General features: G+C 38.1%; 1 protein-coding gene across 1 annotated transcript; it reads right to left on the bottom strand.

The window, feature by feature from the left end:
- Nucleotides 1-2,619: 2,619 nt before the first annotated feature.
- Nucleotides 2,620-18,627, bottom strand: LOC109140204 (macrophage mannose receptor 1). The gene is made up of 32 exons (XM_019266248.2): nt 18,489-18,627; nt 17,776-18,135; nt 17,317-17,487; nt 16,879-17,034; nt 16,632-16,754; nt 15,762-15,902; nt 15,446-15,625; nt 14,746-14,900; nt 13,781-13,894; nt 13,465-13,580; nt 13,193-13,341; nt 12,903-13,102; nt 11,477-11,592; nt 11,228-11,300; nt 10,955-11,108; nt 10,685-10,723; nt 10,133-10,296; nt 9,965-10,026; nt 9,227-9,327; nt 8,978-9,120; nt 8,682-8,787; nt 7,893-8,020; nt 7,776-7,808; nt 7,591-7,623; nt 6,454-6,547; nt 5,844-6,073; nt 5,202-5,367; nt 4,112-4,279; nt 3,913-4,029; nt 3,558-3,719; nt 3,182-3,217; nt 2,620-3,094 (listed from the first exon to the last, which is right to left on the bottom strand). The coding sequence occupies exons 1-32, from the start codon at nt 18,550-18,552 to the stop codon at nt 2,838-2,840; spliced, it is 4,311 nt and encodes a 1,436-aa protein (XP_019121793.1). The 5' UTR covers nt 18,553-18,627; the 3' UTR covers nt 2,620-2,837.
- Nucleotides 18,628-19,538: the final 911 nt, after the last annotated feature.

The following is a 19,538-nucleotide window of genomic DNA, read 5'->3' as shown; positions in this document are numbered from 1 at the left end:
TGTTTGTTTGTTTGTTTGTATGTCTGAATTTCTTTATACCCGACCCCAAATGCTGATATTTGCACTCTTGGATGTTTTGTAGAATTTCTCAGAAAAAAAACACGCATATTACTATGTGGATGTATGCCGTTGCATAATATACAGACAATGTGGGAAACAGGAAGTGCTAGTATCATGCTCCAGTAAGTGACCTTTTAAAGGACAGTCAGTCTACGCAGATACCAAACACTTCATTTTGATAGTTTCCTTCATTTTCTCTTTATTTATTCATTATTGTTAGTCATTATTTTTCCACATACTATTACATACTAATCTACAATCCTGAATTTATTTCACCATAAAAGTGACTGTTTCCGTTTTGCTATCATAAGCTGAGATTGAGAAGCACATGTGATTCAAACCGTGGTTGAAGCAGCCGAGTATGATTCACCCCGATTCTGGAAAATACTGTGGTTGACCGTTAGGAAATTGTTCTTCAATTTCAACTTCACTTGAGAAAGTATTGTGCAATATTCACAACAAGGAAGCTATCATAATGCTGACTCTGTATGTCTCTGTCAGTGAATGCTGAACATACAAGAATTAATCTCAAGAACTAATTGGCAGAAAGTCCCAAACGCTCTTTTTGTGGTGAAATCATTTCTCAACATCAGTTACTGTTCCGGGTGTTTCATGGTATGTCTTGTTTGATTATTTTTTTGGTTATACTGTAGAATTATTATCAGTTAATAGTCTAGAGATAGTAAAAAAAAAAAAAAAAAGTATTTACAAGCTCTGGTGAATCGCTGGTTGTGTAGCGGTGTATGGGGGTGCTAGTGCTGGTGTGTCTGTTTGTGCTGAATGCAACCACTATGAAACAATCAGAAAATGTCCTTTTTCGCAGATGAACCGTCTTCATGATACTGGCGCTCTGTCACGCTCATTCACTGTATGTCTTTCAACCAGTGCTCACTCTGTCTCTCTTACTCTCAAACCATCACGCATAAACCAGAGGAAACTTGTTTGTTGCCAGATGTAGACAGAGAAGGTAGGTCATTAAATAAATAAACAAAGCCAGAACACAACCGGTAGAGTATCATGGTTTAGTCCATGAGCTCCACCTGGATAGCCTCAGCTTCAGAGACATTTCAGGCTGACTTTGGAGGCGTGTGACTGGCCTGATCGCCTGATGGCGGCTGCAGCGTGGTGCACGTGTTTCCAGCTCAACTTCCCCGCCTACACCGCCGCAGCCCAAAGACACTACCAAACAAATGAATGGGGGGAAAAGAATATGCTAGGTGCGCCTAATCAGGCGCTGTGCCTGATTAGGTCTCAATGCAGCCTAAGATAACAAAAACATAATCAAACTAAAATTAAGATGTTATGAGATTACATTTCTGCCATATTCTGTAAATAGGCACCCTAAATCTTACACACAGGCCCTTTAAGTCATGCACTTTGTATACATCCACTCAGTCCGCCAAAGATCATGCCTACATTTTCTGTGTGGTAGAAGATTGTAACACTTCCTGGACGGGTAAAAATGTTGCAAATCTCTCCACAATGGTCCACACCCTTAACCCTTGGCTTACAGAAGCAGCAGAGGAAGTAAGCTTGCATTTGTGGATTGTAACAGAGAACAAAGTGTGCTATTAAAGAAGTGTTTTGATGTTCAAATGCTAACTTAAGTACACACATCAATTGTAAACCTTTCTGTTCTGTGATGCATTTTACTCAGGGATCATTAGTATCAATTCAAAGACAATATGATTTGTCAATTTGCCCAAATTGATGGGGAAAAAAAGACTGTTATGTTCAAAGAGGAAGTGTCTTCTGTGAATGTGAGAAGTGAGCTGTAAACACTAGTGATGAGTAATCATCAAAAAGTACATACCATAGGTGAGATGTTCTAATACAAATATCTTCGTAGACAAAGTAGTTTACTTGATTTTGGTTTTGGTTTGGTATTCCTTGGTAAATCATTTTGTGTGTTTCAGCACATTTTGGACAAAAATAAAAAAACATTTCCTCCAAATACATCTCTTGCATGTCTTACATAATTATAGTATTATTAACCATTATCTAAAGTCTGAAGAAGGCAGCTGATTACCTAGCAGTTAAGTTAATAGTTACCTCATATGAAGTAGGCTGTACTGTAAGTATAAGTCTGCCATTCTCCAGAATTCACCTCCCCTGACGCTATCTGCGCCACTAGGCCAGCTCCATTTTTCTCCAGTGCTGGTGCAGGGCTAAAACAACTAGCCGAGGTCGGGCTGTGCAAAAAAAAAAAATTCTGGTCTAATAATTTTACCTCTTAGAAAGAGATTTTCTGACATTTTATTGTGGCCCGCCCGAGCCAGAGGAAAATTGCCACTGACTACAGTGTCTACTGTTGTATTACCGTGTTTTTAGCCATGGCACAGGTGAGATTCTAGGGACGGCAATTCACGATCCCCAAAGCCTCAGTCCAACAACACTGATGAAGTATTTATACTTTTGACAACCCTAATCAGCATGTTAATGATGTAATTGTGAGCATGTCAGCATGCTAATGTTAGCATTTAGTTTAAAACACAGTTGTGGATTTAACAAAACATGTAATTATGGTTTACAAGTTCACAATGAACATGGCCACTGTTGTTTATTTTGAGTCAGGTTTGCATATTTATTGTTTTGCACACATAAAACTGCATAAAAATACAAGAAAAATTTAGATCAATTAGGAGTCTGGAGAGGCCAAGAAGCCACAGGACGTATTGCTTTCTTCAATGTTAATTAGACATCATAACTCTTGCACAATGCAGTACCATGCCACAGTAGTAATAATGGTAATAATAGTAAATAAGGTAAATGGGAGGTCATATGGTTATGATAAGAGGCTCAGGGTTCTCTTCTTCTGCATTCTCTACCAGATTACTGGTGTCAGCTACATCAGGTTGGGACTGTGAATATCTGAAGAGTGGGTTCTCAAAGTTGGTTAACCTTTCAAGGATGGGTAAGCGATGACTGTTTTTCTTGAAGATGAAGAGGGCAATGACCGTTCCCATCGCAAGCCCAGTAATGATCAGCACAACTGCCAAAATGATGTGGCCACGAAGACGTTGAAGTTCAGGTTCTGCACAGATTGAAAAATTAAATGATGATCAGACAAAATATCTGTTGAGATTTTGAGGGAAGCAAAGAAGATAAGGAGGTAACTTACCCTGTTGTGATGGTAGTGATATCGAGGTCGGCATTACTAAAGAGAAAAAAGTGAAATGTGACAACTGTACAACCAAAATCAGACATTAGCCTGCACTGTTAAGAGCACAACTGTAAACATAACTCAGTGAAAGAAAAAATATGTTTAATTTGATTCCAGTGAACCTGTAACCATCAAATTCAATCAAGCAAGAACCACAACATTGAACGACTGTGACCTTTAGGTGGTACTGCAGTTTGTAGTTTGCAAAGTCACAGCAAGAATGTATGACTCTTTGAATCTAAGACAATTATGTCGAAGAACAAAATTATTGTGAACTCAGCATTATAAAGAACAGTATTATGATTCAAAGAGAGTCCAGATAAAATGTATTTACCTTTTGCTGCTTTGCAGATGTAGGGTCTAGAATACCAAGACCATCGTTCTGTCTTCCAAGTCCCATCTGAAGTACTAATCACTCCATGGGTGTGGTCATTCGGTTCATCTTGACCCCATTTAGTGTAGTCCATGACTGTTTTGTCCAACCACAACCACTCCCCTGCGGACAAATAGATTTGTTCAGTATTTCCTTTCATTAAATGCTCGTTTGCAGAAAACAAGATACTGTGACTTAATAGTTCTCCTAATGCCACACTTTGTGGAAAAATAAAGATTATTGATGAAGAGGAATAATAAAAAATATATAACATTTTAAAATATTTGTTTTCATCAAAGAGCAGAAGTGACTGTACCTTTGTGAGTTTTATACAGGCCGATCCAGAAAGAGGGATGTCCGTCTTTAAACATTGTTAATGCATTTTCAAGGAATTCTTGCTCAGTGGGGTCTTCAATGCTGACTAGTGTTGCACCTTAATAAAACAAAAAGTCCTCAGGAAAAGCTACATACATTTTAGTATCTAGAAATATCTTAGATCCACAGAAAGTACTTACCATGTCCTTGACAGCTAGTAGCTGCGAGTGACCAACTTTTTGCTGCATTGAAAAATATGTAACAGTGACCCTTAAATGGTCGCCAGAAGGTGTTCCGGTCTTCGCCCAATGGATCTGGGTCTTCAGGGCAAACTCCCGGAAAAGCACTTGAGTCTGTTGGTGGCACGTCTGAGTGAATGAGAAACATTGATGCCATCAGTTACCAGCTATCAGATATTTCGGTACTGACACTTACAGTGTGTTAGTTTCCAATATTCTATAAAAGAAAACTGTCACATTTAAAAGCATACAAAGCTAAAGGCGTATAATTTACATTTCTGAACAGAGATTAAAGAATGACCTAAAGTCATTTAATATTAAAATTGTTCCAAATAGACAAGCAGAGGAGGTATTCCTGATATTTACAGGATAATTACTTAAAGCAACCTTTCTTCCATTACTTTCTTCATTAAATGTTTTTAAACTACATTGTCCAGTAATCATTGTCATTCCCACTCTGTAACCCACTATAGCACTAAGTGACACAGCACCAACTATTTAACTTTTTTTGGTGAAACTGAATCATATTTTATGGAGAATGTTTCCTGCTTTTCCTCTGATGTCCTCCAACTGCTGCTCTACAACTCTCTGTGATTTACAGAGTTATGTGATGTACAATAAAGTAAACTGCTGTGAACTATAGCTGCTGTTAGCTAATGTTAGCTTAGTTCGTGAGCCGGGCTGCCCAGACTGTGAGCTCAGAGCACTGGGGGAGTGTTAGTGTTTGTACCACTGGTGTTTGGGTCAATGTTGATGGGTAGCAGTGTGGTGCCAGAACCAGAGCTAGGCAAGCTGGCAATATAACCGGGCTCAGCAACCTTCATGGTTATAACCACAGAGGCAAAAAGACTGAAGGAGGCATTGACAGGGGAAGCTAAGAGAGAAAATGAGAAAATGATGGAGCAAAAGGAAATCTGGGACTGACTTTTAGTTGTTAAGAAGAGCTTCGTGAAATTAAAAACCGAAAGACAGAAACCGAGCTGGGCTGTTGTATTCGTAAGTAATATTAGCTGGCTGCTATGTCTGTGTGTTGTCCTGTTTTTGTACTTACCTTGAGACTTCATACAAACACCGTTCATGGTCTGGTTACAGAAAGTAGTGTACCATCTTCCATCTACGTCCACATAGACACAAGGTTTGTCAGAGCTTGGTTCATTGTAGCCCCAGTGACTAAAGCTCATGTGCCATCCATCAATATATCTGAAATACCCCTTAGTCTGAAAGCAAAGATTGATCAAATTGCGTTGAGTGTTGTTACAACATATTTTTCAGAAAATTATGAAAACTGTGAAAATGTTAATCATTCATTCCTGTATAAAAAAAATCATGTTAGTAGCATGCCTGTATGAATAGAAATCTTGATATGTTGGTCATTCCACTACTTGGATCCAGACAGAAATATCTGTCAGAAACATGTATATAATAAAAAAAAAACTATGATGTACAATTTTTAACAACCATTCATGTTCCCCAAAGTGTCACTTCATAGTCACATTGGGATATTTTTTATCTACCACAAACTGCTGAAAGGTTTTGAGAAGTTTTCTCCAGTTGGCACTTAGGAATATAATTATACTTGTGTATTAATGCATAAAAGTGTACTTAATATATAATATAATAAAAGTACACATAGCCACACAGTTACAAACTGTTATTTTGCTTCATGCTGTTTTAGAAAGTTCCTGCTCCGTACCTCGGCTTTGTTCATTCCAATCCACAAAGAAGCATTGAGATTCTTAGCCAGCAGCTCAAGATAGGCTTGTGACCACTCATTACGTATGCTAATAAGTTTCGCGCCATCATTTTCACAATACTTCTTGGCTGCATCCCAAGTCATTTGTTGAGTAACAGCCTTGATAGAGTCATTCGCTATTTTGACATATTCAGTCCTTGTTGGTTCAGGGTCATCTGGGAGAGCAGGGTCTGTTTGAAGCGAGAAATTAAAGAGATTCAGTTATTCCATTCATACAGAAAATTACGATTAGATTGGCTAGACCTAGACTTTCACCCAGACCCAGGAACCCAGGACCTGATGCAGGACCTGTATGGGTTTGGGACTAATAAGAGCTTTTGAAGCGTAAACAGCAGCCTGCTGTGACCAAAATTGACACTTTAAGAGCAATGACAGTGAGACTTGGAAGGTAAATATAAGCTGAAAATCTCTGTAAAGCTACAGAGTGTAGGTTCATTATTTCAAGCAATCCCTTGCACATTATTGCATTGTTTTTATCATATTTGATTAATAAATCATTATCATTGTCATGATCGTTATATCAGAAAGGAAGGTCAGATGATGGGCTCACCAACATTTCGATGACAGATAAAATCATTGGTGTCATTGCATGACTTTAAGATCCATTTCCCAATAGCACCAGTTTGGCCACTGATCACAGCGCACTGGAAAGTCAGAGAGAGACCAGTCAGGAAAGGAGAAAACTGTTCAGTGTACAGAGCAATGACACTACCCTTAATAAGGAGAGGGAATAGTGAAGGACAGTTTTTAAAAATATATAATAATATATACAGTCTCTTCTGTTGACTAAGAGGAGGCAGTCCTAGAATAAATATGTTTAAATTTGAATTATCTTTTGACATTGTTCTCCAAGATAACACTGTTATCCGTATCGAATGAGTTGTGATTAGAGATGTCAAACTCAGGTCCTTTTACGGACTCGACTCTTTCTGAGTTACTCACTAAACAGATCCAGATCTTACAAGTTCTTTGAGTTGCTTGGTTCAGTATGTCCATAAACATATCCTACCAGTGAAACACAAGCCCCTCTGTCTGACTACAAATAGGCTGGATAAATTAAAATTTAAAAGCTACGAGAAGGGTTTTTTTAAAGTTTTAAAGTTTGACGCAGGAAATAAAAATGTATAGAAATAAAACTTTGCACATGGGTCTGCTATGTTTTGTGCAGTGTAGAAAGCTCTGCAGCTTTACTTTAGGGATTCTGAGTGTTTTGAGCCATAAGTTTTTGCGCTGTGGTCTAACCCAATGTCAAAAGTGATTCAGAGTCTGCTGTTTCATGCTACTGAGGAAATTCCCTTCTTTACTCATGCAGGATGGATCTGTGAATCTGGATCCAGATCTGTAATACTGAGTCTGCAGGAAGTTACGCTGATCCACTGTCAGCTCATATTATTAATAGTACATATTATTATAGGTTAAAAAGAGACTAGTGAATGATACAATTTATCATTTTAATTTGTAAATGTGACCTAGTTAAAGGCGAGTGTAGGACTGTAAGGATTCAGGATAATGGAGACTACATACTGTTTAATACCGGGTCAGTAAGAGAATCCAGGTGAATGATTCGGAAGAATCGCAATTCATACACCACTAGTTGAGATTGTGTAAAGTGTATTGTGCTTTGTCTCCAATTTATGACAAAATAAGTGGCATATGACTTTAAAAACAATTTTTTAAAAGTTCTTACCCTGTCGGTATAAATGTAGCTAGGGAACCACCCCTGCAACAGAAACATTTTTTTTATAAATACACAAAAATGTTATATAGTAATAAATAATAGAAATAGTTTTAATTCTTTGCAATAGTGAATATTGATTGTGTCTACGTGTTGCATACTACAGCCTTGTATACAGTTACATTTGAACATGTTACCTTATATCTTCTAAAGGCCCAATAGAAGCGATCCTAAAAATGACACACAAATGATTATGAGTGCTATACACAACCCACATCACATTATAAAACACAATTCAGACTGTGTTCACCTACACGACGGTTTAAATTTAAATATTTCCTTGCTCTTCCATCAATCCAAGAAAGTTGGCCACTATGTAGATAGCGCAAACCAATCCAGAAATCTGAAGAAGGTGTGGCAGCCATTTCAGTCACAAGAAACGCTGAAAATTTGGGAGGAAAAAAGGATTACATATTTGCATGGAGTTTTGTTTCAGTACAGTACCTCTTGTGACTTCTAGCAGAGCTTTAGATTTGTTTTACTCGTATAAACATTAGTGACATGAGCGTTGTGTTTTTCATTTTGGAAGCAGAATTGAGGTTTCTCCCAGTACCCCCTTTTTGTTTTATGTGCGATGAAAAATCTGGTCGATTTTCTGCCAATTGGTGTTTTGTTTTGTCTTCAACAGTTTGTTCCCAGTTGAATGTTATTGTTAATGAACAAATAATTAAATAAATAATACCACTGGATATCAGCTTACCATACCTTTATGTTTTTAAATAATATGAAAATGTAAATGGCAGTTGTGAGGGTGTAAAACTATATATAGTGATTTGTTTATCTAAATTGACTTCTAACTATGGCATAGCCATCAGTGCTGAAAAAAGAAATATTGAGATCATAAACTTAATCGTGACCCTAAAATCAAGTCAAATTGAATCATAGATTTGAAAAGTTGTGACATCCATATCCAGTGTTGGCTCTGCTACAAGTGTGTCTTTGTTAGCTGCCAATCCAGTGTAGTGGACCTGACCACGTAAAACCATGAAGATAAAAAGTTGATGGATATTTAACTGAAAAAAATAAATAAATGTGAAACAAACCTTGCTCATGTCTCGAGGGAATAGAGACCAATTTTCCATCCATACTTCGACATTGTTTCCTCCCCTCATCCCATGTTACATTCTGATTCTTAATGATCTTGTAACACTAGAGGGGAGAAAAATAATTTGATTTACAGACATTCAAACATTAAAACCTAATTTCAGCAGAGCATTGGATCAAAATTATATGTTAAAAGATGTCATGAAACCAAAGCACTGCAGATTTAAATCTGTCCTACACATGTTTTATTTCCATCCAGCACAGACTAGTGTAAAGGCTAAAAGTGACCTCTAACCTTAGACTTAAATTTTTTCCATCCAGGTGTGCAGCCACCCTTAGGGGCCTCTGTAGGTGCCACAGTGGTGTTGACAGGTGCTGAGCTACTGCGTTTACAAATGGACCTGAATTCGTTCCCACAATCATAATCATGCCAGAACCCTGTGAATCAAAAACACTTGAGCAAATACAGTCCTTAAGATTCTATTTGATTACATTTTTTATACTGTTATAGCATTGAGGGAGAGCCATATTTCAAATTACTCACCATGATAACTTTCCATGACAACACAGTTCTCATCATAATTCTTGAACTTTGGCTGATCTTCATCCCACCTTAGAAACGCCACTTGAGAACCATCCATCCACCTTGTGTAGCACAAACAAATTCGGTTTGCCTCAAAAACAACTCATGGTGAAAATATTACTAGCATAATGGCATACTGATTAAATTCTTAAGGCTGAAACTGTATTATGTTTGTTCCTGTTCCATCAGGAACCTGTTTTGTTTGTTTTATTTGGTCAAGTTTGGAGTTTTACATTTATTTTAAATTTCAATTAAAATGGCAAGGAAGAAAAGAGTAACTCCTTGAATAGTAATGCTATTACAGCCAAATATCAGCGATCAGTCACAGTCAGAATAAAGTAAAAATAAAGAAAAATAAGAAAAGAAAAAAAGAAAATAATGAAGTAGCTGCACAAACCAGACGGAATGCATAATTAATTCTTCAGTGATAATTTGTTCTACAGCTTTATATTTGGGCCATTGATTTTCCAAGGTGTTTCACACAGAAAAACATCCTGTGTCAAAGTTTGGACAATGCAGGGTGTTTGACATGAAAAGAATTCCTGAGCTAAATACCTGAACCAGATGCTGGAGCAACCATCCAGACACATAAAACTGTCAGTTTAGAACTGCACCATGGTAATTTTCTAACTGACCTAACATTACCAGCCTAAAATTAGCAATAAAATGACAGAAATGAATGAATGAAGTCATACTTACTGAGAGGTTTCATCAAGGTCTACTGTCAGGCCTATCCAGTGTTCATTTTCGGATCTGGATATCTACAAAACAAAGAGATGGTTAAACCAGTTGGACTTACTTTGCACTTTGTGCTCAACTCATATTTATATTTTAATTGTTTAATGTAGTACAAATGTCACTGCTTACCAGTTTCCACAAAAAGACACTTTCTGCTTCACTGTTGATAGTCACCAAGTCACCATGCCTCTGTTTGCAATAGTGACGAGCGTCTTCCATGACCATAAGCTTTTCGTTTACAAAATACTGATTCCCTCCCCATTCTAGCCACCCGTCTGAGGTCTTATTGTAGTCTGAAAACAGAAGACGTAATATATCTTTATACATGTTATCTTTATTTATGTTACGTCACCAAACCCTCAAACATCAGAAAAGGTTATCTGTCATTGCCTTCCATGATGACTCATGTGACCAAAGTGTTTTCTGTTATGCCCCCTCTGTTGTTAAGGTTGTTAAGTAAAGTTATTTATTTATTTAGCAGCATCAATGCAGAATTCACATATTGCCAACTTATAAAGAATAGATTTATTAAGCTACATGTCAAAAAAACTCTGAGAAATCACTGAAAAAAGCACAGTCAGGAGGAGCTGTAATAATAAATATGAAATGTGTCAAAAGAGAGCATAGGACATGTAATTTACAGATTGCATCTGTATGATTATACTTCACTTGCCCACTTACCAGGAGTGACTGTGTCATTATATGGTTTTGGAGTCACCCCTGTAAGGACAGAAGATAGATATATTTAAAATAGATTAAGAACACACATGAACATGACATTGATGAAGAGTAACCTTGCTCACTCAACTCCCAACAAATGTTACAAAAGAATCTCTATCTCCACAACCAATGACATATGTTCTGCTCAAGGTGTCTGTGGTCTAGACCTGCTCTATATGGGAAAGTGAAATTTAATTTAAATGTAAATGTAACCAAATTACTATGTTTTACCTGCACGGATTTGACAAACCCAATTACGGTACGTCTCACAGTGCAAGTCGTTCCAAGACCCACTATGATGCCAGCCAAACAGATAAAATTCAGCACAAGATTGCACGTTATTTTTATTGTTTGGCTGTCCATCAAACCAGTGTAGGAAGTTTACCTGTAAAGAAAAGTAAGCAAATGAACATGCAATGACAATTGATTTATTTTTATTTAACTGAGTTACATAAACTAAAATTTATTGACTTAATCACTGTAGAAAGAGAAAACTGTACTCACTGGTGATCCATCACTCCATACATAACCAGTGAGTGGGTCAGGAGCATTTAGTCCAATCCAGACTGAGAAATAGCTGCAATGGACAGACTTATATTCAACCTATATGCAAGTCAAAAGCATTTGAACCTTGATGCCTTTATTCAATAATTCAATTCATTCAATAATAATTCACATTTACTATACTCTAATGAGTTTTTGGCAGTACAGTATTGTTAAGTGCTCATTTTATGAAACCAGGTCATACTGTACCTTTTACTCAGTCGCAACTCCGGTTCACTATGGATGCTGAGCAGGTCTCCTCCGATGGCCCTGCAGTAATCTCTGGCTTCATACCAGGTCTTTTGTTCATAATCTTTGCCATACACCTAAAACACAAGGCAAGAAGTTTAACTCTCACTGAATGTCTGGCAGTTTCACTTTACCCTGAGCCTGATCTATTATTTAAATATGTAAACTATGCCTCCAAAGATTTGACCACATAACGTAGAAGAGATGTCTCAATAGTTTGGTTAGCTGCATTGTTAATTAATTAATATTCATTTAAATCATTAATTATAATAACTAAGTTGGTGTCCTTTATTTTCTCAAATTCTATCTACTACCATGCTAGCTGTATTTTTGTTATTTTGGATTTGCTCACTGACAATGATTTGTGAAATTGTAAATAAAAGGAAAAATCATTATATTTCAACAACAGTCAGTCTTAAACCTGAGATTTGGTGAAGATGAATTTGTCTTATGTTGTGCCTTAACCACCCCTAGGGGCATAACATGCATAACTCTGTGTATCGGTGAAGAAAAACTGAACTCAAAGCTGTTATACAATAACTCCTTCATTTAACAAACAGTTTACCAAGTCAGCTCTCAGGTCAGCTGACCAGCTGCTCCTGTCAGTGCCTAAAGCTAGGCTTAAGCTCAGAGGAGATCGCGTGTTCGCCGTTGCAGCTCCAAAGTTATGGAATGAGTTGCTGCTGCACATCAGACAGTCCTCTCTGTCTCATTTTAAAACCCTTCTTAAAACCCACCTCTTCTCATTGGCTTTTAACACCATGTAGAGTGTTAATTTTTTGTGTATACGTGCATATTTTTATTTATTTATTTATTTATTTATTATCTTATTTATTTTATCTTGTGCGGGTAGTGCTTTTTATTTATTTTATTTTATTGTTTCTTTTATCTTTCTATTATCTACTTCATGTTTTCATTGTGTTTCTACTGTGTTATTTATTGTGTTTTATTTTGTTGTACAGCACTTTGAAAACCTTGTGTTTGCTAAAAATCGTGCTATATAAATAAAGTGGAATGGATTGGATTGGTTCAGTAGTGATTCAAACACCGTTAGGTAGCCAGACTGAGCCTAAAAGAGGAAATTCAATCAAGAAGTCAGTTATAAAAGGGCGGAGACACTGTCGGCTGCTGTTACACTTCGAAAAAGCTATAAACTATGATTTGAAGTCGGCGACTGAGGAGTCATTTTGATCCTTCTTCACCTGTTGTTCTGAACACGGCGGATAGGAAGTCTAGTGAGATTCACTGATTTTGCTTGCTTAACAAGGCAGTCAGCAGTTACAGCTGCAGCAGTGTCAGGTCAGTGAATGATGTACAGTAACAAAAGTAGTTTGATAATATCTTTACAGTACATGTGTCACTTATATTAAGCTGTGTTGGATCTTACCTTATAGCAGTAGCTTCTTGATGCCACCGGGGACCAGCCGCTTGCACATTTGGGAGGGGCAACAGTTGGTGGTGGTTGGGTTACCACTGCCCCCTCTGCCAGGTGTTTGCAGATGTATTTCTCCTTATTGGTGCAGGGCAGCACATCCCATAGGCCGGCAAAAACCCCAGTTGTCATGGCAACACAGCCACGTAGGTGACCTTGGATTATCGAGGGACAAATTATAAATTGTCATTTATGAAGCCAGTTTTTGACACATCTTACAGACAGAAATTTAAATGTCTCCATACCTGGCATGTCAGTGTTCCAGTGAGTAAATCTCACTTTGTCTGTATTGGTCCACACAAAAAACTCAATGTTTTTCTGGTTTGAGAGGCCAAGCCAGAAGTATTTCTCAGGTCTCAACCCCACCAAGCTGACAAGGAACGCATTATCCACCCTGGAATTTTTTACACAAGTACAACTGTCAGTTTTCTTATATCAGTGAATGATATCATATATATATGAAAAATCTAATAAATCCCTTCACATCTTTTAGTATGCTCAAAATAATTCTCTTTACCCAGTTGAAACATCAGCTAAGTAAGAATCTGAACTCTTGCAGTCTTCTTTGGCGCCATCAAATGTCTTTGTCTCTGTCCCTACAAAGTAGCAGTAGGAACCATGTTTTTTCCAACCCTGGATTGTTGGAAAACAAAAAATGGAAAATATCATTAGGTTGTCCTAACTTAGTATGATTGATAACTAGTAACTAGTCAGCAGGGTTGGTTCTTAATTTCTTTAACTGAGTATTTCACAACATGCATTTTAACTTTTAGGAATAAACCATCATAAATCAAATATACATTTATTATGAATTATAAGTAAAGTTCACTCACAGCTTTGCAGCCTACATTCTGGTCCACCTCATCTGTAGGTCGCTCAGAGACACTCGACTTCATACAAATGTAACCATGTTTCTCGGAGCACACTCGGTCAGCCCAGTTCCCATTCTGCAAGAAAGCACAGAAAATCTGTGTTGAGACTGAATATACCAATTCAGTTCACATACATTCATACACTGATGGCATTGGCTGCCATGCAAGGTGCCAATTGCTCATCACTTTGAAGAGCTAACCAATCATACACATTCACACACTGATGGCACAGCCTTCATGGGGCAATTTGGGGTTCAGTATTTTGCCCAAGGACACTTCGACATGCAGACTGAAGGGGAATCAAACCAGGGATTGAACGGCCGATCATGTGATTAGTGGACGACCCGCTCTACCAAGCCACAGCCACCCCCAAAACTAACAATTACGTAGACACCCAAGCATTACACCCCTTTTGTGATTATTGTGATATAGCCATTGGTGTTGTTCTGGGTCAGGTCATGGCTATATGCATAGCAGTTAAGTGCCTCCTCACCAAACGTGACTTTTTGACCTCGCTTTGTACATTGGAGCGTTAAAGTGTTGAAACAGGAAAGAGCCTTTCCCAAGCTGTTGCCACATATGGGTGAAACATAGACACAGTGTCTTAGTAAGGGCCTGAGCCAGCATGTCACATCAGTGTGTCTTTGCATTGAATCCATGACTCTTCTATGACCCTATGACATCTTTCCCATAAATCGAAATGCAGATATCACTCAAGTCACTGTTAAGATATGAAACACCAGGTATATGCCATACGTACATGCTAGTTCAAACCACGAAAACCAGCCTGAGCCTTAAGGTACACAAAACTGTGTGCACAGGAGTTTCCAAAACATGTATGTACAGTAAATTATGTGCATCACTTTGCCTTGAAGCAGATTAGTTTTCACTTTTACAGAAGCATTTGTACCATACTCATTAATTACCTCTCCCTTGATGAGAACACAGTCTTCCTGGGCACTACGGACAACAGGTTTCCCATACTCCCAGCTGGTGAAGCTGACTGTGGCGTGGTCGCTCCAGTCAAACAGCCCCTCTGTCTTCCTGTCATTCAGTCCAATCCAGAGTTCATCAGTGGATGCTGCAGAAATGGGCACAAATAAATATTCAGTCAGCTATCTGTCATTTATCGTCGTGGAGGTCTGCTCAGCTTGATACTTGTGTCCATTATTTTGTGTTTCGCTTGTAGATATTTGGCGGTCTTTGTTGCTAGAGGAGGTGGAGGCTTACTGGGTCAGAGATATGCAACATCAACAGGTTGTAATTCTTACTGGTGTTATTGATGCATTGAAAAAGAAGGAACTCTGCCCCAACCCTAACCTGCTCAACATACACTGCTTTGTTACAAAAGCAGCCTCAGTTTTTGCCAGTTGGGAAAAGTGGAAGCAAAAGGGCTTAGTCAGTTAAATACTGCCTTCACATATTATTTTTTTTTAATGACTAGAGGTGACAGCCACACTAGTGGCCATAGATGGCTGACACATGCTCATTAGATACCGGAAAAGAAAACTGCAGGATGGATTGTTATTCTTAGATCCATCCCACTAGAGGGGGTTGGTGCCATTGGAAAGACCTTTGCAGGCTCAAATAATCGTTCAAGCTTTTTTTCCTCCTTTCTTCACGTACCATAGCCAAGTTGAGAGATGACAAAGCTTTGTTCCTCCACATTTTGGATGCTGACTAGGTCCCCTCCTTCTTTGCGGCACTCTCTCTGAGCATCGGTCCAAGTTCTCCGAGTACGGTTGAGGTAGAAGCAGTGGCCGTTAAAGGGAATCCAAGGGCTTGAACAAAATCTTGGCTGAGTAGCTGGGCATGACAAGAACAAAGAAATTATGAAAAGAAACGACTGAGTCACTAATATCATTAAATTGACCAGTGAAAAATTCAGTAACTAACAGCTTTAACTAAAATAGAACAGAATAAAATAGCTATTTTTCTTTACCTTCAGTAGGAAGAACAGGAACCTCCTTTTTACTGTAGCAGATGTACCCCAGTCTCTTGGTGCATGATGAACTTTGCCAGGAGTATTGTACAGCACTATTCATAATTCCACAGTTGTGTCCTGGACTAGAATGTGGATGTCCTAAAACAAGATGATGGTTCAGTTTCATATGATGACACGGGCTCATGTCAGTTCTCAGATGTGTCTCAGAGTCTTCCATTTTAATTTCATAAAACTTTTATTTGTAGCACTTAAACAAATTATAATATAATCAACAGACACCATTATAACAGTAGCAGAAACAACAATAAAAAGAAAAATAGAAACAAAACTTTGGCTTTTGAAGTGCTTTTTAAAATCTCAGATGAATGTGGCATAAAACATCGTACTAAGATGAAGATGCAGCCATTTTGAGGTGACTGACACTGTGTCAGATGGGTTCAGAAAACAACATGACTAACTTAGAAACACTCAAAGCGAGATGAATTAATCTCTAGCTCTCTGCTCGGGGTGCAGGGGTATGCTCAGGGTGACGGCCCAAAAAATCCTGGACTGAAAACTGTTTCAACCTCCAACTCCATATTTCAGTAATATATCGTTCAAAGTCTTTTCACGTGTTTTCAGCAATTATTTTCCAACATATTACATATTATTACATATATTATTATATTTAAAAGAAATCTCAGCCTTAACGCAGACTTTTTTTTTCTTCACAGACTAATTACCTATCATATCATACCAATTAATGATTGCAACATGTACATATGAGGTAAAAAGGATAAAAGACAGATGGCATATATCAGAGATAAAGCCTTTGTATTGTCAGAATAGCAACACAAAGTCAGCTATTGATGTGGAAATAAAACTTACCCGAGTCCCAGTTCAGATAACGGTAAGGCCTCCCATTAGTCCACTGCCAGCCATGTTCTGAGTCCAGGACCAGCCCAGTCCACAGAGTGTCTCCCTGTCCTGCGCCCTTTTCACTTAGTAGAGCTGTGAGTGTCGGGGAAAAAAAGGCAGGGAACAGAGATAAATAAAATTAAAATGTGTTCTACTCAGCTCAATTACATGCTGTCTTTTTTTCACTACATAAAGTATAGAGTCAGTGTCATCTTACCTGTGATATAAGCCAGCTCGTGAGGATCAGAGATACTCAGCAGGGAGGCATGCTGCTGTTTGCAGCTTTTTTCAGCCTGGGTCCAAGTCAGAGCTGACTGTGTGTTAAGCTGGTAATAATCTCCCGTTGTAATGTGTTTGTTCCAGTGTGTTTTGGCTGAAATGAACAAACAAAAATATGGAAATGCATTTTGAAATAAGTTTTTCCACATTGCACATTTGCCATCTTGTTTACATTGAATGCTCAAGATGGTTATTATAGGCAATTATTGGTAGGTCCTAAATAAATTCATTAAAACAAGGGACATCATTATTAAGAGAGTCTTCATTATTCAAATTATCATAAATCCATGAACACATTAAAAAAATCCTGTATTATATTTATGCATTTCTCTCACTGCAGTATAATAAAACTCTAGTTTTCATAGACAGTACTCACAACTTGTTGGGCAGTAGCCCCAGAGTTCATTGTTGAAATGTGTTTCAACTGCACACCAAGAACGTTTTTCTTGTTTGTCAAGCTCTGTGCATTCTGAGTACCAGTTATCTTTGTAATAGAAGGGAAACATGCAGGGTCTACCATTCGCATTTCCTCCAATGGTGAAATACTCTGAAAGGGCGAAACAAAGACAAAGGAATAAAACAAAGAATAGCTTAATTGATTTGAGAACATACATGTAGTCATTTATATTAAAAGAGAATATATGACACATTGAGAATATATGACACATTGCTTCACTACTTCACATCTGGAACGGGGTCCATGTGGTGTGTGAGTACCAGTAATACACAGGAAACTTAGTTGAGGAAAAAAATATATTTCTTTCAAAGACTTACAAAAAACTGGCACACTAATTCCTGGTTACAAATGTGCGTGGCATTATAATTTTTCCTGTACCTCTGTATGTTCTTGAGCAAGGACCATCGGAGATGCTTCCAGAAACTGTAAGGTGGCTATTGGGTCCTATTGTTCTGGAGAGAACAGCTGTGGTAGCATCCTTGAGCTCGATGTAAAGCTCTTGGCCTTTGAGGGCGAGCACGGTCTCATTCTTGCATTCCCACTTTTGGAGGTCACTATTTTCATCACAGTCGTAGAGGGTTACTTGACTTCCCACACTTTTCCCTTGGACTCCCAGGCACTTTTTCGACCAGAGAACCAAAATTCTGTCACCAGTTGTCCAGCGCACTGGCTCGCAGTAATCAAATGGATTTACCAAACAAAAACCAGTGTCCTTGTTAACTAGCGTAAAATATGAATCTGTAGAGGAAGAGAAGAGATAAAACATGGTTATCATAGAGTGCAGATAAAATCATCTGTTTGCACAGTCTGTTGTTCGAGTTTTTTCTAATTGTGTGTAATTGAATTTTATATTACACTGACAACATTACTGACAATTATTCACAGAATAAACAGAAATGTAATGAGCAAACAAAGTTCTAAAAATTTCATTCACAATCGCCTTAATATTGAACTGTAACATATCTACAAAAAAATAGGGTAACACAGGCATCAAACTGGTACATGGCAAAAGACACAACAGCATAACAAAGTTATGCATATAAAGCAATGTGCATGACATACATACGCTGACAAAAAATTAAATACTGTACCATCAGAAGCCAAACATTGTGATGCCTGGATGATGAGCACAAAGGCTATACAAGTGATCTTCATTGTTGTCTTACAGCAGAAGACTATCCATGCATTTCTCACGGATAATAAGGTGTGTGAATGAAAAGGGCGGTTTTATAGCACTTGACTCGCCTGTTTTGTAATGAATCAGCATCATGTCTCTGACTTACATGTAAACTGCGTGACTAACAGGAAAGGGCAGCTTTACTTTAACCTGCTTTTTTATTGGAAGTAATTGTGAAACCAGCCAAACAATAACTGTAACTATAAACTTTAATGGAGATATGGTAGTAGTAATGATAATTATATTATATGCAGTCATGCAGGGCCACAGCAGCAGCCACAATCCATGAAAACCTGTGAGACAAAAAAAAGCTAATTAGAGTAGTAAAGACACACAAATTTAAGTAAAAAGAAAATAATTAAATACACAACTGAATGCTGTATAGCAACACATTTATGTAACGGCATGAGGTTGAACCCAACTACAGCACAGACTGAGATCAGAGCCGGAACAATTCAACAGTTTATTCAATAAAAAGGACAGCCAAAACCCACAGCAGGTGAATGGAGAATCCCAGTTCTTTGTAACAGCCTCTCTGCTATACGAAAGTATGTATACAGTTATAAGTCCACAAACTGAGCCAGCCAAAACAGGCCCACTCTCCAGCTGAACCCTGCGGGGAGGGAATCCAGGGAAGCAGTCCGGAGATAAACACGAGAGAGCTTTGCCTGACGCTAAAGACAATCTGGCAAGTGGAATCGTCGATGTCCTCTACACTCCCTCCCTCCTGCTTTTATACGGACACCAGGCCTTTCAACTGTGAAAGAACACAAACACGAAACTGCACAAAAAACACATGCAATGTTCTCCAATATCAAAAGTGGTCATAAAGATCACACATGTTGACTGGGGTCTCCTCGTAGGCATATAGTGTTTTTTATTGTTTCTAACTCAATAATCATTCATTCTACTGGATTGTTATAGGGCAGTGTTCTTAAATCCTGGTCCTTGGGGACGACGAGCT

This window comes from Larimichthys crocea, chromosome II (assembly GCF_000972845.2).
Source record: "Larimichthys crocea isolate SSNF chromosome II, L_crocea_2.0, whole genome shotgun sequence".
In the NCBI taxonomy this organism is placed as follows: Eukaryota; Metazoa; Chordata; class Actinopteri; family Sciaenidae; genus Larimichthys; species Larimichthys crocea.
This window is presented reverse-complemented; position numbering and strand designations above follow the sequence as displayed.